The sequence below is a fragment of the Polyodon spathula genome, chromosome 13 (assembly GCF_017654505.1).
Source record: "Polyodon spathula isolate WHYD16114869_AA chromosome 13, ASM1765450v1, whole genome shotgun sequence".
Taxonomy (NCBI): Eukaryota; Metazoa; Chordata; class Actinopteri; order Acipenseriformes; family Polyodontidae; genus Polyodon; species Polyodon spathula.
The window spans coordinates 27,070,511-27,095,705 of NC_054546.1; the positions used below are offsets into that span (position 1 = coordinate 27,070,511).

Below are 25,195 nucleotides of genomic sequence, written 5' to 3' on the forward strand. Positions count from 1 at the left end.
ATTTCTGGGCTGGTAGCTGAATGGGTATGTTTCTCCTTTCTTATAAAAATTCTTCTGATGACGAATTGGAGTAAATAGCTTTCAGAATTCAGCCCATTGAGACAAGGAGACACAAGGAGAAAGAGGCACAGCAACAAAACACCCCAACAGGATATACAGCCTTTGTTTGAAAACATTAAGGACTGTTTAATGAAGAGTACAAACAAGGCTTTGACAATGAAAATAAACTTATAAACCCTCTCTTAAGACTCTGAGAAAGGTTCCAACAGCAGCACATCCGATTTCATTAATCAAAAAATGGAAAAATATTAACAGAACAGCCCTTCAAACAGTCCATTAAATAACCAGTCTTTCAAACAGTCCTTCAAACAAATAGTCTTTCAAACAGTCCTTCAAATAGCCAGTCTTTCAAACATATATTCCTTCAAACAGTTTTTCAAACAAACAGTCCTTCAAACAAACAATCCTTCAGTTTTGTGATGAGGGCCCTTACTGCAGACACAATGACTGAACAAACCAAGAACAACCACACAAGTCCTTTGGGGGGTGACTGTGTGCCCGTCTGTCTGTGTGTCTGTGTGTGCACTGGGCTGTGTTCCTGTCAGTCTGAGTGTCTGTGTGTGCGCTGGGCTGTGTTCCTGTCAGGCTGTGTGACTGTGTGTGCGCTGGGCTGTGTGCCTGTCTGTCTGTGTGTCTGCGTGTGCACTGGGCTGTGTGTCTGTCAGTCTGTGTGTCTCTGTGCCTCTCTGTGTGTGCGCTGGACTGTGTGCCTGTCAGTCTGTGTGTGCACTGGGCTGTGTGCCTGTTTGTCTGTGTGCCTGTCTGTCTGTGTGTGCTGGGCTGTGTACCTGTCTGTCTGTGTGTCTGTGTGTGCGCTGGGCTGTGTGCCTGTCTGTATGTGCGCTGGGCTGTGTGCCTGTCTGTCTGTGTATCTGTGTGTGCGCTGGACTGTGTGCCTGTCTCTCTGTGTGTCTTTGTATGCGCTGGGCTGTGTGCCTGTCTGTCTGTGTGTGCTGGGCTGTGTACCTGTCTGTTTGTATGTGCGCTGGGCTATGTGCCTGTCTGTCTGTGTGTCTGTGTGTGCGCTGGGCTGTGTGCCTGTCTGTATGTGCGCTGGACTGTGTGCCTGTCTCTCTGTGTGTCTGTGTGTGCGCTGGGCTGTGTGCCTGTCTGTATGTGCACTGGACTGTGTGCCTGTCTCTCTGTGTGTCTTTGTATGCGCTGGGCTGTGTGCCTGTCTGTCTGTGTGTGCTGGGCTGTGTACCTGTCTGTCTGTATGTGCGCTGGGCTATGTGCCTGTCTGTCTGTTTGAGTCTGTGTACGCTGGGATATGTGCCTGTCTGTCTGTGTGTCTGTATGCGCGCTACTGTGTGTGTGTCTGTGTGTGCGCTGGGGTGTGTGGCTTGTATGAGTGTCTGTCTTTTTGTCTGTGTGTGTGTGTGTGTGTGTGTGTGTGTGTGTGTGTGTGTGTGTGTGTGTGTGCCTGTCTGTCTGTCTGTCTGTCTCTGTTTAGCGAAGTATTTGTACTCACCCCGACGTAGACCAAGAATTGTTGATTCTGTGTCATCTGTTGGCGTGCATACTCCATGCAGTGCTCCTCACCAGCACAGTACTGGATATAGGACTGGAATCTCTTGTCAAACTTGGGAGTGAGGGAGGAAAGGATTCAGACATCCCCCCTGAGTTTCAATCTCTACAGTTTTACATATTATACATAGTGTTCTGCTTTTCCGGTTTATTCCGAATTTTACCATTTTTTTTTTTTTTAAACTGAGGAATTGGGAAAAAAAGTAAATCAGTTTATGAATAATAAAAAAACAGAATGTTTCGAGGCATACAAAAAGCAAAAATAGCAGAAGTGGGTCAGGTGAGGCAGAGGATGCATAGCGCTGCAAACACCGCTAATTAAGATACATGTTAAGGGTAACAGAATAAAAGTACATACTGAAAAATAAGCGACACATTAAACTAAAACAAGAAAGGAAACTGAGAGACAAGCAATCCATTTGTGCAGCTTCTTCACATGCTTTAATAAAAAGGGAGTGCAGAATGACTGTTAATGAGTTTTTCAGAACGCTGTACTTTGGTGGACAGCCACTGTTTACTGCAGAGAGGTATTTATTGGTGACTTCATGTGACAAGTACTGTCCGTAGTAAAACACTGCCTAATGCTGACAATCTTAATCGTAAATATTTGACAGCAAATGGTGATGCTGTAGTTGGTTAACTTATGGAATGACTGATGGATTGATTGAATGTCGAGTGGGATTATTGACGTGTCTCCCAGCAGTTAGAACCAGCATGTTCTGTCAATTTTCTTTTCTTTTTATGATTTCAAGGCAAATAAACCTGGCTTATTTTATGCTGATGTCATGTTCACAACTTATGTAGATACTATTTCCGTCAGCACAGCGACTGGCCAAATGTTTATACAAAGTACCAGCTACATAGAAAATGAGGCTTCGACTTGCACAAATCATACATGCCAGTGACATTAGTAATCAGAAACTAGAACTGCTATGCATCATATTCCACATATAAAATGTGTATAGATATTTTTTCCCAGATTTTTACATATGTTTAAATTAAAATTAAGATATTTTCCTGATTTAATCCATCTTTTAATATATATAAAATAACCAAAAACACTGAACACTAATTACACAGCAGTGGCACCAACAATAATTCAGACAATCCCCCTAAGCAGTGAACAGCAATGTCAGAGTGCTCGTCGGCCTTCTAATTAAATCTACAGTAGCACTCCGTTTATAAGAATCAACCACTGGGACAAAATCATTCCTATACTAACAAATGTAAAATACTCTGTAAGAATCAAGCAATCCACTTATAAAAATCATTTTGGGGCAAAGTGACTACATGTAATACGGTACTGTATCAAGTGCAATGATGTGTACAGCCAAGAAAGCTGTTTCTGAACTTGAATTTGATCACATTTTGCGTGATTAGGCACATACGCAGCGTGGATCGTGCAATGTAATCAAACAGTGATTGCACCACTGCATTGTGCATATGTTTTTGTTGCGTTCTCTGTTAGTGAACATTTGTTTTAATAAAGTGAATACATATTTACTGAATACATACGGAGTACAGCAGTGTTATTGTGTGATATGCATATGGGGGGGGGATTGTGCTGCGGTGAGGAGGGTGGGTGTTGTGTGGTGAGGGGGGGTGTGGAGTTGTGAGGGGGGATTGCAGTGCTGTGAGGAGGGGGGGTGGAGCGACGAGGTTGGGGTTGTAGAGCGGTGAAGGGGGATTGTCATGCGGTGAGGGGGTGTATGGAGCGGTGAGTAGGGGGGTATGGAACGGTGAGGGGGTGTGGATCGGTGAGGAGGGGGGTTATGGAGAGGTGACGAGCAGGATGTGGAGCGGTAGGGGGATTGCTGTGTGGTGAGGAGGGGTGTGGAGCGGTGGGGGTGATTGCTGTATGGTGAGGGGAGATGTTTACTGGTGAGGATGGCGGTGTGGAGCGGTTGGGGGGATTGTGGTGTGGAGAGGTGGGGGGGTTTGCTGTATGGTGAGAGTTTATGGAACGGTGGGGGGATTGCTGTGTGGTGAGGGGGGTGTGGAGCAGTGGGGGTGATTGCTGTGTGGTGAGGGGGGTTTCTAGCGGTGAGGAGGGCGGTGTGGAGCGGTGGGGGGGGTTGTAGTTCGATGAGGGGGGTGTGAGGATCGGTGACGAGCAGGGTGTGGAGTGGTAGGGGTATTGCGGTGTGGTGAGGTGGGGTGTGGAGCGGTGGGGGTGATTGCGGTATGGTGAGGGGGGATGTGTACTGGTGAGGATGGCGGTGTGGAGCGGTTGTGGTGTGCTTAGGGGGGGGTGTGGAGCAGTGAGGGTGATTGCTGTGTGGTGAGGAGGTGTAGAGTGGTGATGAGGCGGGTGTGGAGTGGTGGGGGGATTGCGGTGTGGTGAGGGGGGAGTAGAGCGGTGGGGGAGATTGAGGTGTGGTGAGGGGGGTGTTGAGCGGGTCCCCACACCCTCGCCACTACTGCCCCACTCGCCATCCCCCCTAACGTGAGGGGGGGTCCCCCCAGTGTCTCACAACCCCCCCTAACGCTGTGGTGCGGGGGGTGGGTGGCACCTCGCCACCCCCCGCAGCGTGGTGATGGGGGGGTGTTGGAGCGATGTGGGGGGTGTGTGTGGACACACCTCGGGGACCCCCTTCTTAATGTGCGGTGAGGGGGGTGTTGAGTGGTGAGGGGGGTCCCCCAGTGGGTCGGGGATTGCCCCTGTGGTGACCACTCACCCCACACCTGGGGGGGGATTGCCCCCTAACGCGAGGGGGGGTGTTTGGCCAGCGGTGAGGGGGTCGCAACTGCCCCCCCAGCTATGTGGATACACCCCCCACACACACCTCAGGTGGGGGGGATTGCTGTGTGGTGAGGGGGGTGTGGAGCAGTGGGGGTGATTGCTGTGTGGTGAGGGGGGTTTCTAGCGGTGAGGAGGGCAGTGTGGAGCGGTGGCGGGGGTTGTAGTTCGATGAGGGGGGTGTGAGGATCGGTGACGAGCAGGGTGTGGAGTGGTAGGGGTATTGCGGTGTGGTGAGGCGGGGTGTGGAGCGGTGGGGGTGATTGCGGTATGGTGAGGGGGGATGTGTACTGGTGAGGATGGCGGTGTGGAGCGGTTGGGGGGATTGTGGTGTGGAGAGGTGGGGGGGTGTGGAGCAGTGAGGGTGATTGCTGTGTGGTGAGGAGGTGTAGAGTGGTGATGAGGCGGGTGTGGAGTGGTGGGGGGATTGCGGTGTGGTGAGGGGGGAGTAGAGCGGTGGGGGAGATTGAGGTGTGGTGAGGGGGGTGTTGAGTGTTGGGGGGATTGCGCTGTGGTGTGGGGGTCGCAGTGTGGTGACGGGGGGGTATGGAGCGATTTGGGGGGTGTGTGTGGAGCGGTGGGGGAGGATTACTGTGCGGTGAGGGGGGTGTGGAGTGGTGAGGGGGGTGTGGAGCAGTGGGTGGGGATTGTCGTGTGGTGAGGTGGGTGGGGTGTGGACCGGGTGGGGGGGATTGCTGTGTGGCGAGGGGGGAGGGATTGCGGTTTGGTGACGGTGGTCCGGAGCGGTGAGGGGGGGGTGTGGAGCGGTGGGGGTGGTTGCTGTGTGGTGAGGCGGGTGTGGAGCGGTGTGGGGATTACTGTGTGTTGAATGGGGTGTGGAGCGGTGGGGGGCATTGATGTGTGGTGAGGGGGGTGTGGAGCGATGACGAGAGGGGGTGTGGAATCGGTGGGGGGATTGCAGTATGGTGCGAGTTTATGGAGCGGTGGTGGATTTTGTGTGTTGAGGGGGGTGTGGAGCAGTGGGGGCCATTGATGTGTGGTGAGGGGGGTGTGGAGCGATGACGAGAGGGGGTGTGGACGGTGGGGGGACTGCAGTGTGGCCAGGGGGGTCGGGTCACAGCGGTGAGGGGGGATGTGGAGAGCGGTGGGGGTGGTTTCTGTGTGGTGAGGGGGGGGTGTGGAGCAGTGAGGAGGGGGTGTGGAGCGGTGGGGGTGATTGCTGTGTGGTGAGGGGGGTGTAGAGCGGTGATGACACCGGGTGTGGAGCAGTGGGGGGGATTGCTGTGTGGTGATGGGGGTGTAGAGTGGTGGGGGGGATTGCTATATGGTGAGGGGGGTGTGGAGCAAATGTGGGGGGTGTTTTGTGGAGCGGTGGGGGAGGATTACTGTGCAGTGAGGGGGGTGTGGAGTGGTGAGGGGGGGGTGTGGAGCAGTGGGTGGGGGACTGCCCCACACCTCACACACTCCCGTGGAGTGGTGGGGGGGATTGTTGTGTGGTGCGGGGGGGTGTGGACTGTCGGGGGGGTTTCGCAATGTGGTGACGTGGGGGGGTGTGGAGCAATGTGGGGGTGTGTGTGTGGAGTGATGTGGGGATTTTGCTGTGTGGTGAGGGGGTTGTGGAATGGTGGGGGGGATTGCGGTGTGGTGACGGGGGGTGTGGAGCGCGGTGGGAGGGATTGCACCACGTGGGGGGGTGTGTGTGCCAGTGGTGGAGGGGATTGTTGTGCGGTGAGGGGGGTGTGGAGTGGTGAACGAGGGTGTGAAGCGGTGGGTGGGGATTGCAGTGTGGTGCAGGGGGGTGTGTGGAGAGCAGTGGGGGAGGGACATTGCTGTGTGGCGAGGGGGGGAGTGGAACCGTGGCCACCACCCCCCCCCCCGGACACACACAACCCCTCCACCACACCTCGGAGAGGTAAGGAGAGGAGGTGTGGAGCAGTTGGGGGGCATTGCTGTGTGGTTGGGGGTGTGTGGAGAGCGGTGATGACGGGTGTGTGGAAGCGGTGGGGGGGGGATTGCTGTGTGTGGTGAGGGGGATGTGGAGCGGTGAGGAGGGTGGGTGTGGTGGGGGGCATTGCGGTGTGGTGAGGGTGGTGTGGATCGGTTAAGTCAGGGGTGTGGAGCAGTAGGTGGGGATTGCGGTGTGGTGATAGGGGTGTGGAGTGGTGAGGGGGGGTTTGGAGCGGTGAGGGGGATTGCGCTGCGGAGAGGGGAGGACTGCAGTGTGGTGAGGGGGCGTTTTGAGAGTGGTGGGGAGGATTACATTGTGGTGCGGGTGTGTGGAGCGGTGAGGATTGGGTGGGGTGTGGAGCGGTGGGAGGGATTGTGGTGTGGTGAGGGGGGGTGGGGTGTGGAGTGATGAGGGGGGATTGCGCTGCGGTGAGTGGGGGGGAGCGGTGAGGAGGGGGGGTGGGGTGGTAAGGGGGGTATTGCAGTGTGGTGAGTGTGGGCACTCCTAACAACCGCCCCAACCCCCCACCCAAATCCAACGCCACGAACGGGGGGTGGAGATGGTTGCAGAGCATGAATATAAGTAAGCCACATATGCTTACATGCATTGGTAGCCCTGACAGAAAAATACTGTGCTGTACTATCATTTTAATTCAAAGGCCATTACACATAACACCACACAGCAGTTAAACTAGGCGCCCTCATGAGACAATCGCTTCTCGAGTATACTGTTGTAAAATAGGATTCTGCAGCCTTGAGTAAACATAATTGTAATCATATAACACGTTGCTTACCCAGGAGGACTTGTTTTGATGTATTGTCCTCAGTAACTGAACACCATTGGCATTTGTATTTTGTATTTAAACTGCTGATGCGCAGAGGAGCTTTTGCTAATTGTTATGTAACGTGGCTAAGGGAGGTGTAAATGATCAGGCTGGAGTCTTGATTTACAGTTTAAAACTGGTTTTGGTTTTGTTTTGCTTACAGTGTGGTGGGGAAACAACCGCTAATAAAACAAAACAAATAAAATAAAGCTAGCTCTCAATTGGAGCACTAACTAAACACTACTTTGTATGATCCCTGTCTGATGTCAGGACAGATAAGTTACCCAACTAAACAAATACAAATCAAAACAGTTTATATGTTCCCCCCTGGAACTACACATATACTCTGACTGCTTTGCTTATTTGCACACTATAGAACTGGAACAATCAGATCTCTTACTCGCTCATTGGTTTCTTTCTCTTACTTCTGCTTCTCCAATGCACGCACCCTTCCACTTCCTTACTCCTCTATACCCCCATCACAAAGCTATCGGCTAAGCCTTGTTATCGAGGTGTGTGACAGAAATACAATACACCTTGGTTGTAAATCCCCCTCTCGACCTGTGAGGGCGCTAAGCAAAGGCAGAGTTCTTTGGACGGGTTGGCTTGACAGTTCTTTCCCTGGGTTGGGAATTCGGTCAGTCTGGAAAAAGACGAGACTCCGCTGGAAGAATGTACTGACCTGGAAGGAAAACAATGTAGCAGCCGCAGATTGTGAAGGCAGCTGCATTAGTTTACCAAGGGGTCATGTGTGACAGCATATAAGGGGGACAAAGAATCGTAATCTGTTCCTTTGCATTGGTTTGTAGTGAGTAAGAACCAGAAGGACAGTTAAAGTGTATTGTTACAGAATATTAGTGTTTTGTTTGTTTGTGTCTATTAGTAAATGTCTGTGTTTGTAAACCACCAGATGGCTAACACGTATCCGGAGCTGTCGCCTTGGGCCAGCATAAATCCGGATCAACATTTCACCACAGTCACTATGAATAATTATTATAACCCACCACAAGCACTACTGCACGCACCCAGACCTGTGACAGTGGCTAGTATTATTGTGGGGCGGATAGCGTGTGTTTATTATTTGGGCTGCAATCCCTGTCTTTTTGTTCTCTGTGCTTTACAAATTGATGTGTATTGTCAGAGTCTATTGTTTGGTTGCCAGAACGAGAATTACAAAAAACATCCCTTTTCCAAAACCGGATTACAACTGTCTGTCTGTGACTATTCCTGCACTACCTCACCTCTAAATCTGTCTACAATAAACCACATTATCACAAGGTGTCATTAACTTTAATAAGCAGTTAACCAATTGACCAATATCCTTAATTTCTTAGTGAAACAAGCAACTACGGATTTTCCAGAGGCGTGCATACATGCAGGAACTCAGGACATCTAGCGGTCAACCTATTAAGGAACGGGTGTGATTCTTATAAACAGAGTGCACTGTAACATTAATAATCTGTAACAATAAATATTAATCTGAATAGTGATGTTTCTGAATACTGCTGCTGCTGCAAGAATAGTTACAAGTACAAAACAAACTAAACATATTACATTGTGCCGGAAACTTTGCATTGGTTACTTTTCAAATACAGGGTTATTTTTAAGATTCTTCTGTTGAGCTTCAAGGCTGTCCAGGGAACTGGCTCTAAATATTTATCGGACTTGCATGCTAAAAACACATTGGTTTTTCCTAGTTTTTGGTAATAGAGATTTAGTTTTTATATAAATCGTTTTGTTTGTAATCATGTTTTTTTTTTATTTATGACATTGTACTTTTTATGTAAAGAGCTTTGGGGTGGCATTGCCATGAAAGACGCTATATAAAAATACACGGATTGATTGAATTATTGTAACGTGGCCAAAACGATAAACAATATGCTAGTTTGAATATTCTCGGAGTAGCCCCAAATGTGTCAAACTGTGCTGCTTTGGAAATAAAATAAACAAATAAATAAACACATTGCAGACCTATGTTTTAAAATAAAATGATCAAACTATCTGATTTGTTTATTTATTATTATTATAAGAAAATGAAGATGATTGTGCATGTATGAAGAGAAATAAAAACTAACTTACTTTAAGAAAGGGGTGTGCTGTATTGTATTTTGCAAAAGTTAATCCGCAATTTTAAACACTCAATTCTAAATCTTAGGTTAAATTAAAACAAAAGAAAAGAAAAAATGTATGTAAAATTCTACGCACAGATCATGTTTATTTAGTTATTAATGTGATTATTTGTTAGAATTAAACAAATATAGAAGATTTAGGTTGCTATTTGACATGCTATTTTATTGTGTTGTGTTGTGTACTACACAGCTAATGTGGTACTGCAGTTTTAATTAGAAGACCGAAGCACACTGTGACGTTGTTGCTCATGGCTTTTGTCTTTGGATTATCTTCTTAAGTCATTCACAAGACAACCCCACCATGAACACGAAAAGATTTGGGGTTCTAAAGATGTTCATAAAGGTTTAATGAACCCCGATCTAGGGGTGTATTTCGAGTTGGGGTCCTAACATATACAATAAGCAGAAGTCTGGAACCCAGGCCTCTAGAGAAAGGTGAAAGGCATGTCTGCCTGTTTGCCTTCTCTGCCTTTCTGTCTGTCATCTGTCTGTCTGTCTGTCTGTCTGTCCTGCTGTCTATCTTTCTGTCTGCCTGTCTGTCTGTCCTACTGTCTATCTTTCTGTCTGTCTGTCTGCCTGCCTGCCTGCCTGTCTGTCTGCCTGTCTGTCTGTCTGTCGTTCTGTCTGCCTGTCTACCTCATCTCCTGGCCCCAATATTTTCTTGTTTAGTTTTTTACCGTTTGGAAGCCATCATGCAATCTCTGAGGGTCAAAGGGTTTCCTGGTTTGCCTCACTTCACTCAGCAGTGGTGATATCACTTCCTGCCAGAAGGTTCTGTGTGCGCAGATTATTTGAGGAATGTTGCTGAACAGGAGTTCCGGATCCACCTGTAGAAATTCAATAAACAAAAAATATACAGGAATCTGTCAGAACATAATACAGGAAAAGAAGGAATGCTGATACCTTGTGTTGGATCTGAGACATGGCAGAGAAGTTGAAATCACTCCTTTACTGGGTTACTAAGAAGTTAGGACTCAGATTTTCACTCAAGGACAGCAAAATACTTTTAGGTACATAGTTGAGGTTATTTTTATCTTGACATTTGAAAAGATTAATCAGAGCTTGTATACTTCCTTATTGAGTGCTTGAAGTTCTGGATAAACTCCCTGTGCAGCATTACAATATCCACTCAACAAACATGAGAAGAAACATACTTACTGTTAACCTCATTACACTGCTGAAGGCACTAGAGCCCAAATGCTTGTCTGTTTGACTCAGTGTCTTCTAGTTTGTATAACACTAATGAAGGCAGAATGTGGCAGGGCAGGGCCCTGTTTGTAAATATTGTGGGGTGGTGATTTGGTTGGTGGTGGTTGGCAGGGATGGGGTTAATTTCCTATCCCTGCCAAAACACATGTGAGAATGTGGCTGGAGCTAATTGAATAATTGATAATTAGGCTCCAGCCACATACTATAAAAAGGGGGAAATTACTTTGTTTGGTGGAGGTGTTGTGTTTTATAAAGTTCAGTGAAGGCTCTGCCCAGCCTGAACTGTTTTGTTTAAACTTTTGTTTTGGTCCTTGTGCCAGTTATTTTGTAAGTGTATTGTGTGTGAGATTTGTGTTTTGTTTGCCATTTTTGTTGATTAAAACAGCGCAGCAGCGCTTTCACTACAGTTTTATTGTCTCTGAGTTTCTGTCCTCCCGGCTACCCTACCAGGAGGACACAGAATTACACTGTAACTGCAGTTTAAGATCACTAAACTAGACTGTACTAGATTTACACATTACTGCGGGTTGAGATCTGTAGACTAGACTGTACTACAATTACATTTTAACTGTCGTTTAAGATCACTAGACTACACTGTACTTAGAACTACATTGTAACTGTATATACAGTATATATTGTAAATCTTAGCGGAAAACCTTACAACTTAAAAGAATCAAAACTTACATCTGTGAGAAATCCAACTGAATGAAGATTCAAAATCCCACAGATAAACAACTGTAAAGAAATGAAAACCACAGTGAAATAAACAACATATCAGAACTTTAGATCAATATTGTGTCCTATAGAGGCAAGCAGGGTTCAGGGGGAGGAGAGGGCTTGTGTCCCTACAGCTGAACAACAACCTTCCTTATAGCTGTCAGAATGTAAACAAACAGGAATGTCATCCAGATGTCAACCACTACATTTGTTGAGTTTCCTTTTCAATGTTTACTTGGGAACATTCGCCCTTCTTCCAAACATTGCAGTGCACCAAGTTTGCACTCCCTCCTGCAACAATGCTAGTGATTAAAATTACTTATTCTGGGAAAAGAAAATCTGAATTGTTGTAGGAGGGAGTGTGATCTGGATGCACTGTGATCCTTAGAAGAGAAATTCTCTTTCTCCCAACGAATGCTCCTGAGTGAATGTTGAGAAATGGCTTGTCCAGTTGTCATGATGTGTGATGAAACATTTCAAAAGAGTTGTCAATACCTTTATAAATATAGCACTGTGATGCAGACAACACAGTACATAGCTCTCCTATTTCAGTACGAGGTGTGTGTCTGTGGATTTGCGCTCTCCTATTTCAGTATGAGGTGTGTGTCAGTGGATTTGCACTCTCCTATTTCATAATGAGGTGTGTGTCAGTAGATTTGCTCTCTCCTATTTCAGTATGAGGTGTGAGTCTGTGTCAGTGAATTTGCTCTCTCTGCTGTTTCAGTATGAGGTGTGGTTGAGTGTCAGTGGATTTGCTCTCTTCTATTTCATTATGAGGTGAGTGTCAGTGGATTTGCTCTCTCCTATTTCAGTATGAGGTGTGGTTGAGTGTCAGTGGATTTGCTCTCTATCCTATTTCAGTATGAGGTGAGTGTCAGTGGATTTGCTCTCTCCTATTTCAGTATGAGGTGTGTGTCAGTGGATTTGCTCTCTCCTATTTCAGTATGAGGTGTGTGTGAGTGGATTTGCTCTCTCCTATTTCATAATGAGGTGTGTGTCAGTGGATTTGCTCTCTCCTATTTCAGTATGAGGTGTGTGTCAGTGTCAGTGGATTTGCTCTCTGCTATTTCAGTATGAGGTGTGTATGAGTGTCAGTGGATTTGCTCTCTGCTATTTCAATATGAGGTGTGTGTCAGTGTCAGTGGATTTGCTCTTTCTGCTCTTACATCAGTGATCACTCGCAGCTTTTTCATGTAGGTCAGCTCCGTGTGGATCAGCTCCCAGATTGCCTCCTGCAGATGAGACTGCTTTTTGCTCATAGTCTGGAGAAAAAACAAAGCAGCAGCCTGTCACCTGACATGCACACCCAGTTCACACTCGCCACTGTTGGGAAGGCTGAGGTGGCTCAGGTCTTTTTTCTTTTTTTGTAGTGTATGTCCAGCCAGGTCTAGACATTCTAAATTTCCTGCTCCAGAGAGGGTCTCTGTGGCGGCTTTGGTCTGTAGACGGTACCGACATGCAAGTTTTCGATGTTTTCCGCTATTTTTGATGGAAAAATTGAATTAGCACAGAATTACCTCCTTGAAGCAGAAACACACAAGCCAGGCTTGCTGTGGATTTACACACTTCTGCCTCTGTGTTTTGGGGAGGGGGGAATGTCTGCACACAAGGGGTGGTCGAGATCATCGGGTATGCACTGCAGTTCAGGTTCTATGCGCACACATACAGGGCCAAAGCCAGCCTAGGTCTGTGCTCAAGTGTAAATGGGGGGCTCAGATGATAAGAATATTTTTATCTGATCGAGTTCAGGTCCAAGTTGGAAGTGTAAACACACTGTCAGGGGCCTCACCTTACTCAATGACTAATGCAACACAATGCCTTCACAAAGTTTCATCACAACTGGATGTTCTCCAGATATACACATACAATGTACATCTGCCTATCTGTCTGTCTATCTGAATTGCCATTGAAAGTCATTTAGGAAGAGTAAAGTAAGCCTACTGTGGTGCCATTCTACCAAAGGCAGCATTGCTATTCTGCTAACATTGCGAGGTATAACACAAGCCTGGTTTTTGGGATGGAACCACATAACAGTCTCGTGTTTTGATTGGTCCATGTCTGTCACATGAATATGTCGTTACACGAGTGGAAAAGCTTACAGGCATTTTAAACATTACGATCAGAGAGAGAAAGAGAGCGAGAGATCTGCTTTCCACAATCTTTCAACTAAAATATAACATGGTATTTTGCTGTACTAATATAACAAACTATGGGTTATTACTTTATATGAATTATCAAGTTATGCACAAATGTAAGAATTGTTTTGATTTTTTTCTGTAGTGGTGTACTGTTTTCTTTCAAATAGCATATATCTATAATCATTTGCGCGATGTATTTTAATATCAAATATATAAACTATTGGAGTTTTGTTACAGGATACATTCGTTTCTAACTAATATAATCACAGTTTTAAATATAGGCTGCCCTATTTTCATTTATGTCCCACATTCTGGGCCAATTTGGTTTGCAGATAATGTCACAAATTCTGGGCCACTTTGGTTTTTAGTTAATTTTCAAATTCAGCCCAGTTTTTGGGACTTAGCTGACAGCCAAGTTTCTAAGCACACACCACCATGCAACACCTGCATGCACACACCACCACACAACCCCTGCACTCACACACAACCATGCAACCCCTGCACGCACACACCACCATGCAACTCCTGCACACACATACCACCATGCAACCCCTGCATGCACACACCACCATGCAACCCCTGCATGCACATACCTAGCCATCACTTTTAATGCGTATTTCTGAAAAAGAAGCACCTTGAACCACCATTCAAATGGTTCTAGACTCAGGGGACCAGACTGAATGTAACATGCCCAGTTTTTAAGCAATTCTTTGCAAAAAGAAAAAATCTGGGTGTTCAGCCCCATTCATGTCTATGGCAGTGTTAAAAAACTATTTTTTATTCATATCTCTCGACCCAGAGCACCTACAACCACTGTTTGAAGGGTTCTAGAAATTCATGTAACATGCCATGAATTTGTAGCAATTCTTTGCAAAAAATATTTTCAGGGTGTTCAGCCTCATTCATGTCTATGGCAGGGTTGAAAAACAGATTTTCATGCATATCTCTTGAACCCGAGCATGTAGAGACACCATTGAAAGTGATACAGACTCAGAGCGCCTCAAACCACCTCCTAAAACGGCGCAGTTGTTCACCCAAAAACTTGAGTTGTGACGAAAAAAATAATTTTGCCATCCTGGCACCTAGAACCACGAAAATGGTGACTCCTTGTGCAGGGGCCCTGTTGGGTCCCGCCGCAAAAAAAATCAAGTTCCTAACCTCCACAGAACCCGAGATATGCCTTGTCAAAAATGTCCAAAAACGACCCTTCTCCAGCTCATATCTCAATGACCCCGGGGCCTAGAACCTGGGTTGAACTTCCTAGGGTCATGTCTGGGGCCCCTCTTTCACAGGGTGTTGTTTTCAAATGCTACATTTTCAACAAATTCTCACATTTTCAGTATGATGGCATGTCAAGGTTGGATTTCCAATAGCTTTTGAGTTCCAGGTTAGCAAATAAAATCTAAATTGGGGTCCTTTCAAGCTGGGGACACATCGCTTGGAGGGATCGACAGGGGCCCCGAACTGCACCCCCGTACCAATTTTCAAGTCTCGGGAACTCCCAAAACACAAGATATAGCACCCTGAAAAATGTCTATTGGAAATCCCATTATAAAACACCTTTGGGGCAACACCCACCATCTGGCGGCGGGATGACGTACGAACCCGTGGCCGGTGATTTTCTTTAGTTGAGAGTCATGTGCACATGAAGAGAGTGCTCCCTAGTTCCTTGCCCCAGGGGTCGTGGAGATATGAGGTACGATGAGACCACCCCCTCCCTATGGCAAATCCCATTATAAAAAAATGAAATCGGCCCAGAGTTTGGGACATTATCTGCAAACCAAATCAGCCCAGAATTTGGGACGTAAATGAGAACAGGGGCAGCCTATATTTAAAAATGTGATTACATTAGTTATAAACTAATGTATCCTCTAACAAAACTGCAATAGTGTATATATTTGATATTAAAATACATCACGCAAATGATTATAGATATAAGCTATTTGAAAGAAAACAATACACCACTACAGAAAAAAAAAAAAATAATAATTTTACATTTGTGCATAACATGATAATTCATATCAAGTAATAACCCACAGTTTGTTATATTAGTACAGCAAAATACCATGTTATATTTTAGTTGAAAGGTTGTGGAAAGCAGATCTCACACTCTCTTTCGCTGATCGTAATGTTAAAAATGTCTGCAAGCTTTTCCACTCATGTGACGACATATTCATGTGACAGACATGGACCAATCAAAACGAGAGACTGTTACGCGGTTCCATCCCAAAAACCAGGCCTGTGTCATACCTCACCACTGCCCCTCAGTATAATACAGAACCACTGCATACCCATTGTAGTAGTGTTACCATCCATCTGCACTGTCATTGACAACCATATCAATACATTGTGAAGCTGCTATTGCAGACAATACTGGGGTCTGCTAGGGCAACTTCAATGTTATTGGTAGAATGGGAACACAGTATGCTAGTTATACTCTTCCCAAATGATCTTCAAGGACAATGCAGACACACAGACAGTGACACCACAGTAGTGCTGTATATTACTGAGGTCAGTGGTAGCACAAGCATATTCAATAGTGTGGCTGCTATGGGCAGAATGGGACCACAGTTTAATCAGATGTTTTCATATTTTGACACCCTACTGGGATCCCAGTTGAAGCCCTGATCCAATCCACACTGCTGTCCATTGCGGTCCAGCACAGTACCATAACAGAACCAGACAGACAAAAAGATATGCAGGTAGACTGACAGAGGGACGGACAGGCAGGCAGGTAGGCAGAGAAACACGCAGACAGACACACAGACAGAGACAGACAGACAGACCAACAGACAGACGGACAGGCACACAGACATACACACAGGCAGACACACAGACAGACGGACAGACACACACACAGGTGGACAAGCACATAGACAGACAGACAGACAGGCACACAGACAGACAGACAGACAGGCACACAGACAGGCACATAGACAGGCAGGAACACAGACGGACGGATGGACAGTGGTCTTTGTCTCTCACCTCATGTCCCTGCACAATGTCTTTCCAGGAGCTCTCCAGGCTGATACCAGTTTCCTCTCCCATTCTGATCTCCCATTTTGAGCCCACCTCCGTCGGCAGTCTGGGGAGGCCGAACATGCTGTAAGAGACAAGCTTGTTCTTCAGCTGCTCCACCTTGCCTAGGTCCTAAGCAGGAAATACCGGGGATCATTAGTATTATTATTATCATCATCATCATCATCATCATCATCATCAATAGTGGTACATTTACAAATACTAAAATAAGCTTAATAAATTCAATGACAAACATTTTTGATGAGAAGTCTTTTTCTTTCATTGAAGACATTTAGAAAGACTTTTAGTGGAAACATTTGTCATTGAAGGTATGGCGTTTCTTTTAGTATTTCTCAATTATCAGCTCAATTGAACCAACAGGGATTACTTGATCTCTTGCACAGGGTCACCAGACTCCCTGGGAAAGCTGGGATTGTCCAACTTTTCAGTCTTGGTTGGAAACAGTAAAATTGTCCCAGTTTCAGTGATCAGTGATCCGCCACAAATGAATCCTTGGCTATATTGATAGGAAAATGGCAAAAGTTCTATAGATTTTCTGTACTAATCCGTGCCTTATTTAAATAAAAAGCATTTTATTTTTCTCAGCGTTTAAAATGCTATTATGTGCACGTCTTGCTTTCTTGGTTGTTTCTATGAAGGCCAGTGAATCTTGTAACTTGTGATGTACCTTTTCAGACGGTCCCTGGCTGAAGATTCCCATGCGCAGCATTGCACGATTGTGTTTGGGATTGTGGGAGGATCCCTTACCCAGCGTCACATATTCAGGGTGCTTCTTCTGTTTACTTTTACTCTGGAAATAAATCCAATGAAATCAATATGTCAGTGATATTCATCCCCAGACAGACACAAGCAGACAGACCGATGCCATTTTAGACCCCCAGGTTCTAATATCTTGTGCTAAAGAATGTCTGAAACTAATTTCCAGCACTTTTCTAACAGCATGTCAAAATGTAAGCGTGACACATAGATAGACTGTTTCCACACACCCAGTCATTTGTGTAAAAGCATTTTCTAGCATTAAGCTACATTGCATCATGTTTCTATTAGTGAGGTGACAGACAGTAGTCTTGTATAAGAGACAGTGAAAGGGGGTCGACTGGACAGATTCACTTCTATTAGTTTATATTAGTGAGGTGACAGATGGTAGTCCTGTATAAGAAAGGGAAAGAGAGTAGACAGGACAGATGATATTTTACTTATAAAAAAAGAATGTATTTCTTGAGATTACAAACACAGGCACTGTGATCAGGGCCGGCTTTAGGGGCATGCCATACAAGCTTCAGTGTAGGTTAACACATTGGACGGAGGCACTAACTGGTCCATTTGCTGTGGGCTTGTTTCTTATTTATGTACAGTACTGTGCAAAAGTTTTAGGCAGGTTTGAAAAAATGCTGTAGAGTAAGAATGCTTTCAAAAATAGACATGTTAATAGTTTATATTTATCAATTAACAAAATGCAAAGTGAGTAAACAGAAGAAAAATCTACATCAAATCAATATTTGGTGTGACCACCCTTTGCCTTCAAAACAGCATAAATTCTTCTAGGTACACTTGCACACAGTTTTTGAAGGAACTCGGCAGGTAGGTTGGCCCAAACATCTTGGAGAACTAACCACAGTTTTTCTGTGGATTTAGGCAGCCTCAGTTGCTTCTCTCTCTTCATGTAATCCCAGACAGACTCGATGATGTTGAGATCAGGGCTCTGTGGGGGCCATACCATCACTTCGAGGACTCCTTGTTCTTCTTTACACTGAAGATAGTTCTTAATGACTTTTGCTGTATGTTTGGGGTCGTTGTCATGCTGCAGAATAAATTTGGGGCCAATCAGATGCCTCCCTGATAGTATTGCGTGATGAATAAGTATCTGCCTGTACTTCTCAGCATTGAGGAGACCATTAATTCTGACCAAATCCCCAACTCCATTTGCAGAAATGCAGCCCCAAACTTGCAAGGAACCTCCACCATGCTTCACTGTTGCCTGCAGATACTCATTCGTCTACCACTCCCCTGCCCTTCGACGAACAAACGGCCTTCTGCTACAGCCAAATATTGCAAATTTTGACTCATCAGTCCAGAGCACCTGCTGCCATTTTTCTGCACCCCAGTTCCTGTGTTTTTGTGCATAGTTGAGTCGCTTGGCCTTGTTTCCACGTCGGAGGTATGGCTTTTTGGCCGCAAGTCTTCCATGAAGGCCACTTCTGACCAGACTTCTCCGGACAGTAGGTGGGTGTACCAGGGTCCCACTGTTTTCTGAGCTGATGGCACTGCTGGACATCTTCCGATTGCAAAGGGAAGTAAGCATGATGTGTCTTTCATCTGCTGCAGTAAGTTTCCTTGGCCGACCACTGCGTCTACGGTCCTCAGCGTTGCCCGTTTCTTTGTGCTTCTTCAAAAGAGCTTGGACAGCACATCTGGAAACCCCTGTCTGCCTTGAAATTTCTGCCTGGGAGAGACCTTGCTGATGCAATATAATTACCTTGTGTCTTATTGCTGTGCTCAGTCTTGCCATGGTGTATGACTTTTGACAGTAAACTGTCTTCAGCAACCTCACCTTGTTAGCTGAGTTTGGCTGTTCCTCACCCAGTTTTATTCCTTCTACACAGCTGTTTCTGTTTCAGTTAATGATTATGTTCCAACCTACATATTGAATTGATGATCATTAGCACCTGTTTGGTATAATTGTTTAATCATACACCTGACTATATGCCTACAAAATCCCTGACTTTGTGCAAGTGTACCTAGAATTGATGCTGTTTTGAAGGCAAAGGGTGGTCACACCAAATATGGATTTGATTTAGATTTTTCTTCTGTTCACTCACTTTGCATTTAATTAATTGATAAATATAATCTATCAACATGTATATTTTTGAAAGCATTCTTACTTTACAGCATTTTTTCACACCTGCCTAAAAATTTTGCACAGTACTGTATGTATTTTAAAGCCTCTTTTCACTGTGTTTATACAGCCCTGTTTCAGCCATACGCAGGTCCTGTTTTACATGATTCCATTGTCCCTGCCACTGGCTCCCGCAGGATCACCAGGTCAGGACTCTGTTCTCGTAAAACACTGCTGATGGGATTCCTCAAAACCTGATATTTGCTTTTGTGAGGGGGGTGCATTGGTACAAAGATATAATAAAATAAGAATTATTGCTACAGAATTAGAAATAAACAACTCAGGGATTTCATTGAAGGGCTTAAACATGGAGCAAAAGGCTTTAAAAAGTCATGAGTTCAGAGTTGAATACTTTCTTTAGAATATTTTCTGTCATTTTAAGTGATATCAGAGTGTCATGCCCTATCTAATAATAATCTACCTTTAATATAATAATCTGTCTGTAATATAATAAACATATGATTTGTTTCAATGCACACTGTTGAAACTATCCCTGCTGGACTCTAAACAACCGCTTTCATCAGCAGGTTTATTCACTTCAGTAAAGCCCACCAAGCTAACATGAATTATAAATATACCCATCTAAGTGCATGTTGTGGTTTTTAATTTTCAAAATGTGAAGCGATCCTACTGTAAATGCAGCGCCCTGTCTTTGCTAAATGACCACTGGAGAGACCGGGACCTGCTGATCCTTTGTGCTACATGCCCATCACACTGGCAAACTGCAATCAAGCTATTAAATCAAATAATAATCATAGTTCATGTGGCAGGGCAGAAGCAGCCCTGCTTGTGTAAATAGTGTGTGTGGGAATGTAAGGTTGGCAGGGATGTGGTTAACTATGTCCCTGCCAGCAATTACAGGTGTGGCCATTCCCAATTAGGTAACTGAGTGCTAACTGGAGAATGGTCACCTGTATTAAAGGAAGACGAAATTATTTGTCTGGAGAAGGGAGTTAGGGGAGTGAAACTGTGTTTTGGCTGCAATTTGGTAGTGAATGCGAATGCCTAGCCTATGTTTGCTTGTTTTGTTAAAATCCTTATTTTGGCCCTTGTGCCACAGTTTATTTGTTTGTTTGCTAGAGTGCTTCATCGCAGCTTCTGTCTCTGAGTCTCTTATTCCTACCGGTAACAGCTTCGGCCTTAGCACTGTCCTGCCACGGTTCTGTTTTTTCTAGCATTTGTTTTGACAGTTTTTTTTGGCATGCTGTAAATTAAAAACCTCAATCTAGGTAAACTAGCTTTTGGCTGGAAAGTGAGAATTAAAAGGTTCACATATCTCCCATTTACTCATTCTGCAAATGATATATGAGTTTGCATTGCTGTTTAGTACCACTGCTTTCCTTCTATAACAGGCAGAATGACTTGCACTCTACACAGAGTTGAATGTGTGTTCTGGTGTCCCAGTTATTTGACTGCATTTCCATATGTTTTTATTAGCTGTAGTGTGAATAGATTTTAGGCAGTACGTTAAGAAAAATAGTAAGACTTTATAAAAGATGAACACTTAATTATATAACTAACTAACACTTCTGAATTTACTTGTCATTAAAACACAATAAATAAAAAAAGTAGTTAAAGTTGTACGTAAAATGTGCATGGAAGAATCTGAGGTTTCCTGGAAGTGAAAGTCCTGCTAAAAACTCCCCTCTGACTGTATGGAGCAGTGTAATCCACTCCTGTCTCTGTATGGAGCAGTGTAATCCACTCCTGTCTCTGTACGCGCAGTGTAATCCACTCCTGTCTGTATGGGCAGTGTAATCCACTCCTGTCTCTGTATGGAGCAGTGTAATCCACTCCTGCCTCTGTATGGAGCAGTGTAATCCACTCCTATCTCTGTATGGAGCATTGTAATCCACTCCTGTCTCTGTATGGAGCAGTGTAATCCACTCCTGTCTCTGTATGGAGCAGTGTAATCCACTCCTGTCTCTGACTGTATGGGCAGTGTAATCCACTCTTGCCTCTGACTGTATAGAGCAGTGTAATCCACTCCTGTCTCTGTATGCGCAGTGTAATCCACTCCTGTCTCTGTATGGGGCAATGTAATCCACTCCATCTCTGTATGGAGCAGTGTAATCCACTCCTGTCTCTGACTGTACAGGCAGTGTAATCCACTCCTGTCTCAGACTGTATGGGGCAATGTAATCCACTCCTATTTCTGTATGGAGCAGTGTAATCCACTCCTGTCTCTGACTGAATGGGCAGTGTAATGAACTCAGATGCTCAAAGACCGTCCCTGACTGATCAGATCAGCTTTGACATTTTAACACAATTGTCTCCTCTGACTAAACCAACACCCAGTGCTACACATTCTACACGCCTCCCAGTAAAACCAGTCTGACCAGTTTAGGGTACGATAGGCATCTTATCATCAAAGCAGCAGTTGCTAGGTAATTAAAGTGCAGTTCTGCTGCACAGGGTTTTTGAAATCTGTAATTATTTCAATAAAAGGTGTGGTTTTAAACCCAGTTTATAACTGCAGGTCAGGCGGTAGGCTCTATAAAAGTGACAGAGACAGTGGTCCATATTCACAAAACTTTTCCCACTGTGTAAATTTGCACAGTATGTTACAGTACCAGCAGGAAACAACTAAGGAGTGTGAACAATTCTAAAAGTTTTCCTCCGTAAATTTTTGCAGTTTTGTCCAATGCATTTTCTATGGTTCAACTATGTATTTACGATTGTTTATCCTGGTTTGCCATGTTTATTAATATGCTTTACTACACCTCTCTGTGCTTTACAATGGTTACCTGTGTGTTACCACTGTCCTTTATTACGCTTTGCCGTGCTTTTACTGCGGGAAACTCTTATAGTGTTTAAATTAAACTCCTGAGCTGTTTGTTTGTTAGCTTGAAGTTTTCTTTTGGTAAATGCTTTGTAAAGATGGCACAGACTTGACCTTTACTCAAAGTAAATTCAGATGTCGGTTAGTTAGTTATTTCCAAACTTGGTTGTTCAGTTAGTAAGTTAGTTACCTGGTAGTTAGTTGGTTGGTTGGTTACCTGGTACCCCAATGTCCCGAACTTTCTGGGCTTGTTCTCCTGCAGTTTCCACAGCTGTGCTGCCCCCCGGTGGTGAGTGGGTGAGAGTGAAGCAGCAGGCTCAGGGCAGTTGCTGTCTCCCGTCCCGGATTCGTACTGCTCCACCCTGGAAGCCACAAGCCCATTGGCTGCTGAACCCCTGCTACCGACCGTCATCACCTCCTGCGTCATGTCTGGGCTGGGGACGACTTTGATGTTACTTCCTGTTGATGTAAGCACTGGTTTCCAAGGCTTTGGGGTGAATCCCAACACTGTGGGGGGGGGGGGGTCTATCTGTGAGTATTGTGTTATATAGTTAAGTACAGAACAGTATATCACAGTTTAGCAGTGTGTAGCTCAGTACAGTATAGTAAGATATGGGTTTGAAAAGAACCTAACAGTATAGTATAGTGCAGTGTAGTATTGTTTGATACACTACAGTATAGTGCAGTGCAGTATACTATGGTATAATTTAGTAGTTTGGTGTTGTTTATTTCTGTATATATTGTAATATATAGTACAGTTCAACATAGCTTCGTTTAGTGCAGGTTAGTATAGTTTCAGTCAGTATAGTGACTGTTAGGATTGTGTAGTGTAGTACAGTACAGTATAGTTTAGTTAAGTGCAGCTTGGCGTAGTTTGTTTCATTATAGTTCAGTATAGTGCAGCATGGTGTGTAATAGCACCCCTGTGGTGTATGGCGCCCCACACCACCCCCTGTCACTGCGTGTGTGCATGCCTCCTCCGGGGGTGCAGTTTGGGCTAAACTCGCCACTCCATTAAGAGAGTCGATCCCTTTAAAAAGAGATGCAGATTCCAGGGAAAACACACAGACAGTGCTGGGATCTTCAGGAAATGGACTCCACACTTTTATTTTTAGCCCATCTACCCAGGTAGGAATTGTGGTAAAAACTGAAAAATAATGAATACATAAATTAGGCTGTAGATAGCAGTAGTGTCTGACTGTTTGTCTGTGTCTATATGCTTGTGTGTATTTAGCAGTAGTGTCTGACTGTTTGTCTGTGTCTATATGCTTGTCTGAATTTATTATTATTTGTCTGTCTGTCTGTCTGTCTGTATATGTATTACTCTGTCTTTCTGTTTGTCTGTCTGTCTGAGACACCCAGGCCTGCTGTGAAAGTATTGCGTGTTGTTGTCATGCCATGTTTCAAATGATTAGTTTTAACAGAATGGGCTTGGTCCGTGTTGACTCTGAAGTGTGAATGTCCCTAGCGGTTGAATCAGAACTGCCCAGCCTTGCGGCAAACACACCCAGAGCTTCTATTTTAGGTTAAATAAATAAATACATAAATAAAACTGATTCTATAGCAACCACTATTTAAGATGCAGACAGTGTTAGGCACCATTTAACATGACAATATATCACCTGTGCTAGTTTACTACATTCTTCCAAGGTTTCATTAAAGATGCAGGCAGACACAGGCAGACAGACAGTCAGACAGATATAGTTACTTCTTGGTGTCCCATACCAATGTTCAAAGAAATAGATAACCTTGTTGACAGTCCAGTTTGTTTATACCCACCTCAATGGTAGTTTTCAGCTTAGTGACACAAGCTCCCCTCCCCTGAAAACCTGCTAACCACTAAATATGTGTCATTCTTTGAGCAGAATAGAACAGCACAGAATCGAATAGAATAGGCATGTTCCTGCTTCACTGCAGTGTACAAAATGGTAGAACAGAAATTACATCTTCAGGCTCTGTTACAGCTCAGGAAGAAATGTTTGCAGGTGCAGGCTAAGACAGTAATACAAACTACACAGTAACCTGCAGTTTTAAATAACTAGATTATACTGGGCTGAAATAGAATTACATTGTAACTGCTGTTTAATATTACAGTATTTGATTCCATTATAACTCAGTTTTAACTACAGTTTAAGATCACTAGACTAGACTGAATTACATTGTAACTGCAGTTTTAGTTATACAAGTAGACCCTACTATATTTCCGAGGTTGGCAAAACTACTGTATAATAATACTTTAATTATACAAACGCAAAAAGCGTCCAATCCGTAAATTAAAACGTGTATGTATGTGTCACATAGAGATAGATATATAGTTACCTTGACAAGATAACCGCGTCCTGATTTTGTTGATATCCACAGCGTCTCTGAAATGTCAGTGATGTGGTCAGTTTGTGAAGACGCCGAGCCGCGCGCACCGATACAGCAAAGTGCCTTGACAACCAAAACAGGTGCTACTGCCTACCTGTTCGACAGGTTTCTGGGCAGACATTTGCGCACATTATCCTAGTGACTCGGGGACTCCTCGCAGATACTCGCTGAGCCTGTCTCACGAAGTCGTCACTCTCCCCGCTCCGCATGCGTTAAAAATATTGCGGGTGTAGTTTTGGAGCAGTTACCACACTGTACCGAATAGACGCGCATAAATGAACTGCAGTGAGCAGAGATTAAGCCCGGAACACACTGCTCCGATGCGATTGTCGCATCTCAATGGACGAGGCCGCGACACAAACACAGAGACACACGCACACACACACGCACGCACAAGCACAAGCCCTGTTAAACAACATTCATTTTCATTATAAATAAAAGAACAGTACCCCACCCTAACAAAGATATGCAAAGTATTTCGTTTCAAACTCTGCACTTGAGAGACACAGAACTAAACACTTAAGACAGAGCAGAACAACAACTGCTTGTTGGAGTTTCAACGGTATCCCAGCACAGTATGATTTAGTGATTTGAACAGCAGTTACAATTCAGTTTCAATACAGTAAATAATAGCGATCTTTAACTACCTACAGTACTCTGTTTAACCATTTAGGTACTGGAATTACACTGTAACTGCAGTTTGAGATTTCTAGACTAGACTGCACTGGAATTACATTATAAATGCAGTTTGAGATCACTAGATTAAACTGCACTGGAATTACATTGTAACTGCAGTTTGAGATCACTAGACTAGACTGCACTGGAATTACATTGAAACTGCAGTTGAGCTCATGAG

At 44.6% G+C, this 25,195-nt stretch overlaps 1 protein-coding gene across 2 annotated transcripts in view; it reads right to left on the reverse strand.

Moving 5' to 3' along the window:
* LOC121325673 (pleckstrin homology domain-containing family G member 6-like) overlaps positions 1-24,705 on the reverse strand; it is a 37,049-nt gene extending 12,344 nt beyond the window's left edge. The window contains exons 1-8 of one of the 2 annotated variants that reach the window (XM_041268526.1): positions 24,289-24,705; positions 22,187-23,116; positions 16,959-17,081; positions 16,238-16,402; positions 12,281-12,376; positions 11,082-11,132; positions 9,866-10,015; positions 1,532-1,642 (exon numbers count right to left, since the gene is read on the reverse strand). In XM_041268526.1, the coding sequence (XP_041124460.1) occupies positions 1,532-1,642; positions 9,866-10,015; positions 11,082-11,132; positions 12,281-12,376; positions 16,238-16,402; positions 16,959-17,081; positions 22,187-22,396 (906 nt within the window). In that variant the 5' untranslated portion in view covers positions 22,397-23,116; positions 24,289-24,705. Of the gene's footprint in view, positions 1-1,531; positions 1,643-9,865; positions 10,016-11,081; positions 11,133-12,280; positions 12,377-16,237; positions 16,403-16,958; positions 17,082-22,159; positions 23,117-24,288 lie in introns of both variants that reach the window. The other variant, XM_041268525.1, reaches the window with a different exon arrangement.
* Positions 24,706-25,195: the final 490 nt, after the last annotated feature.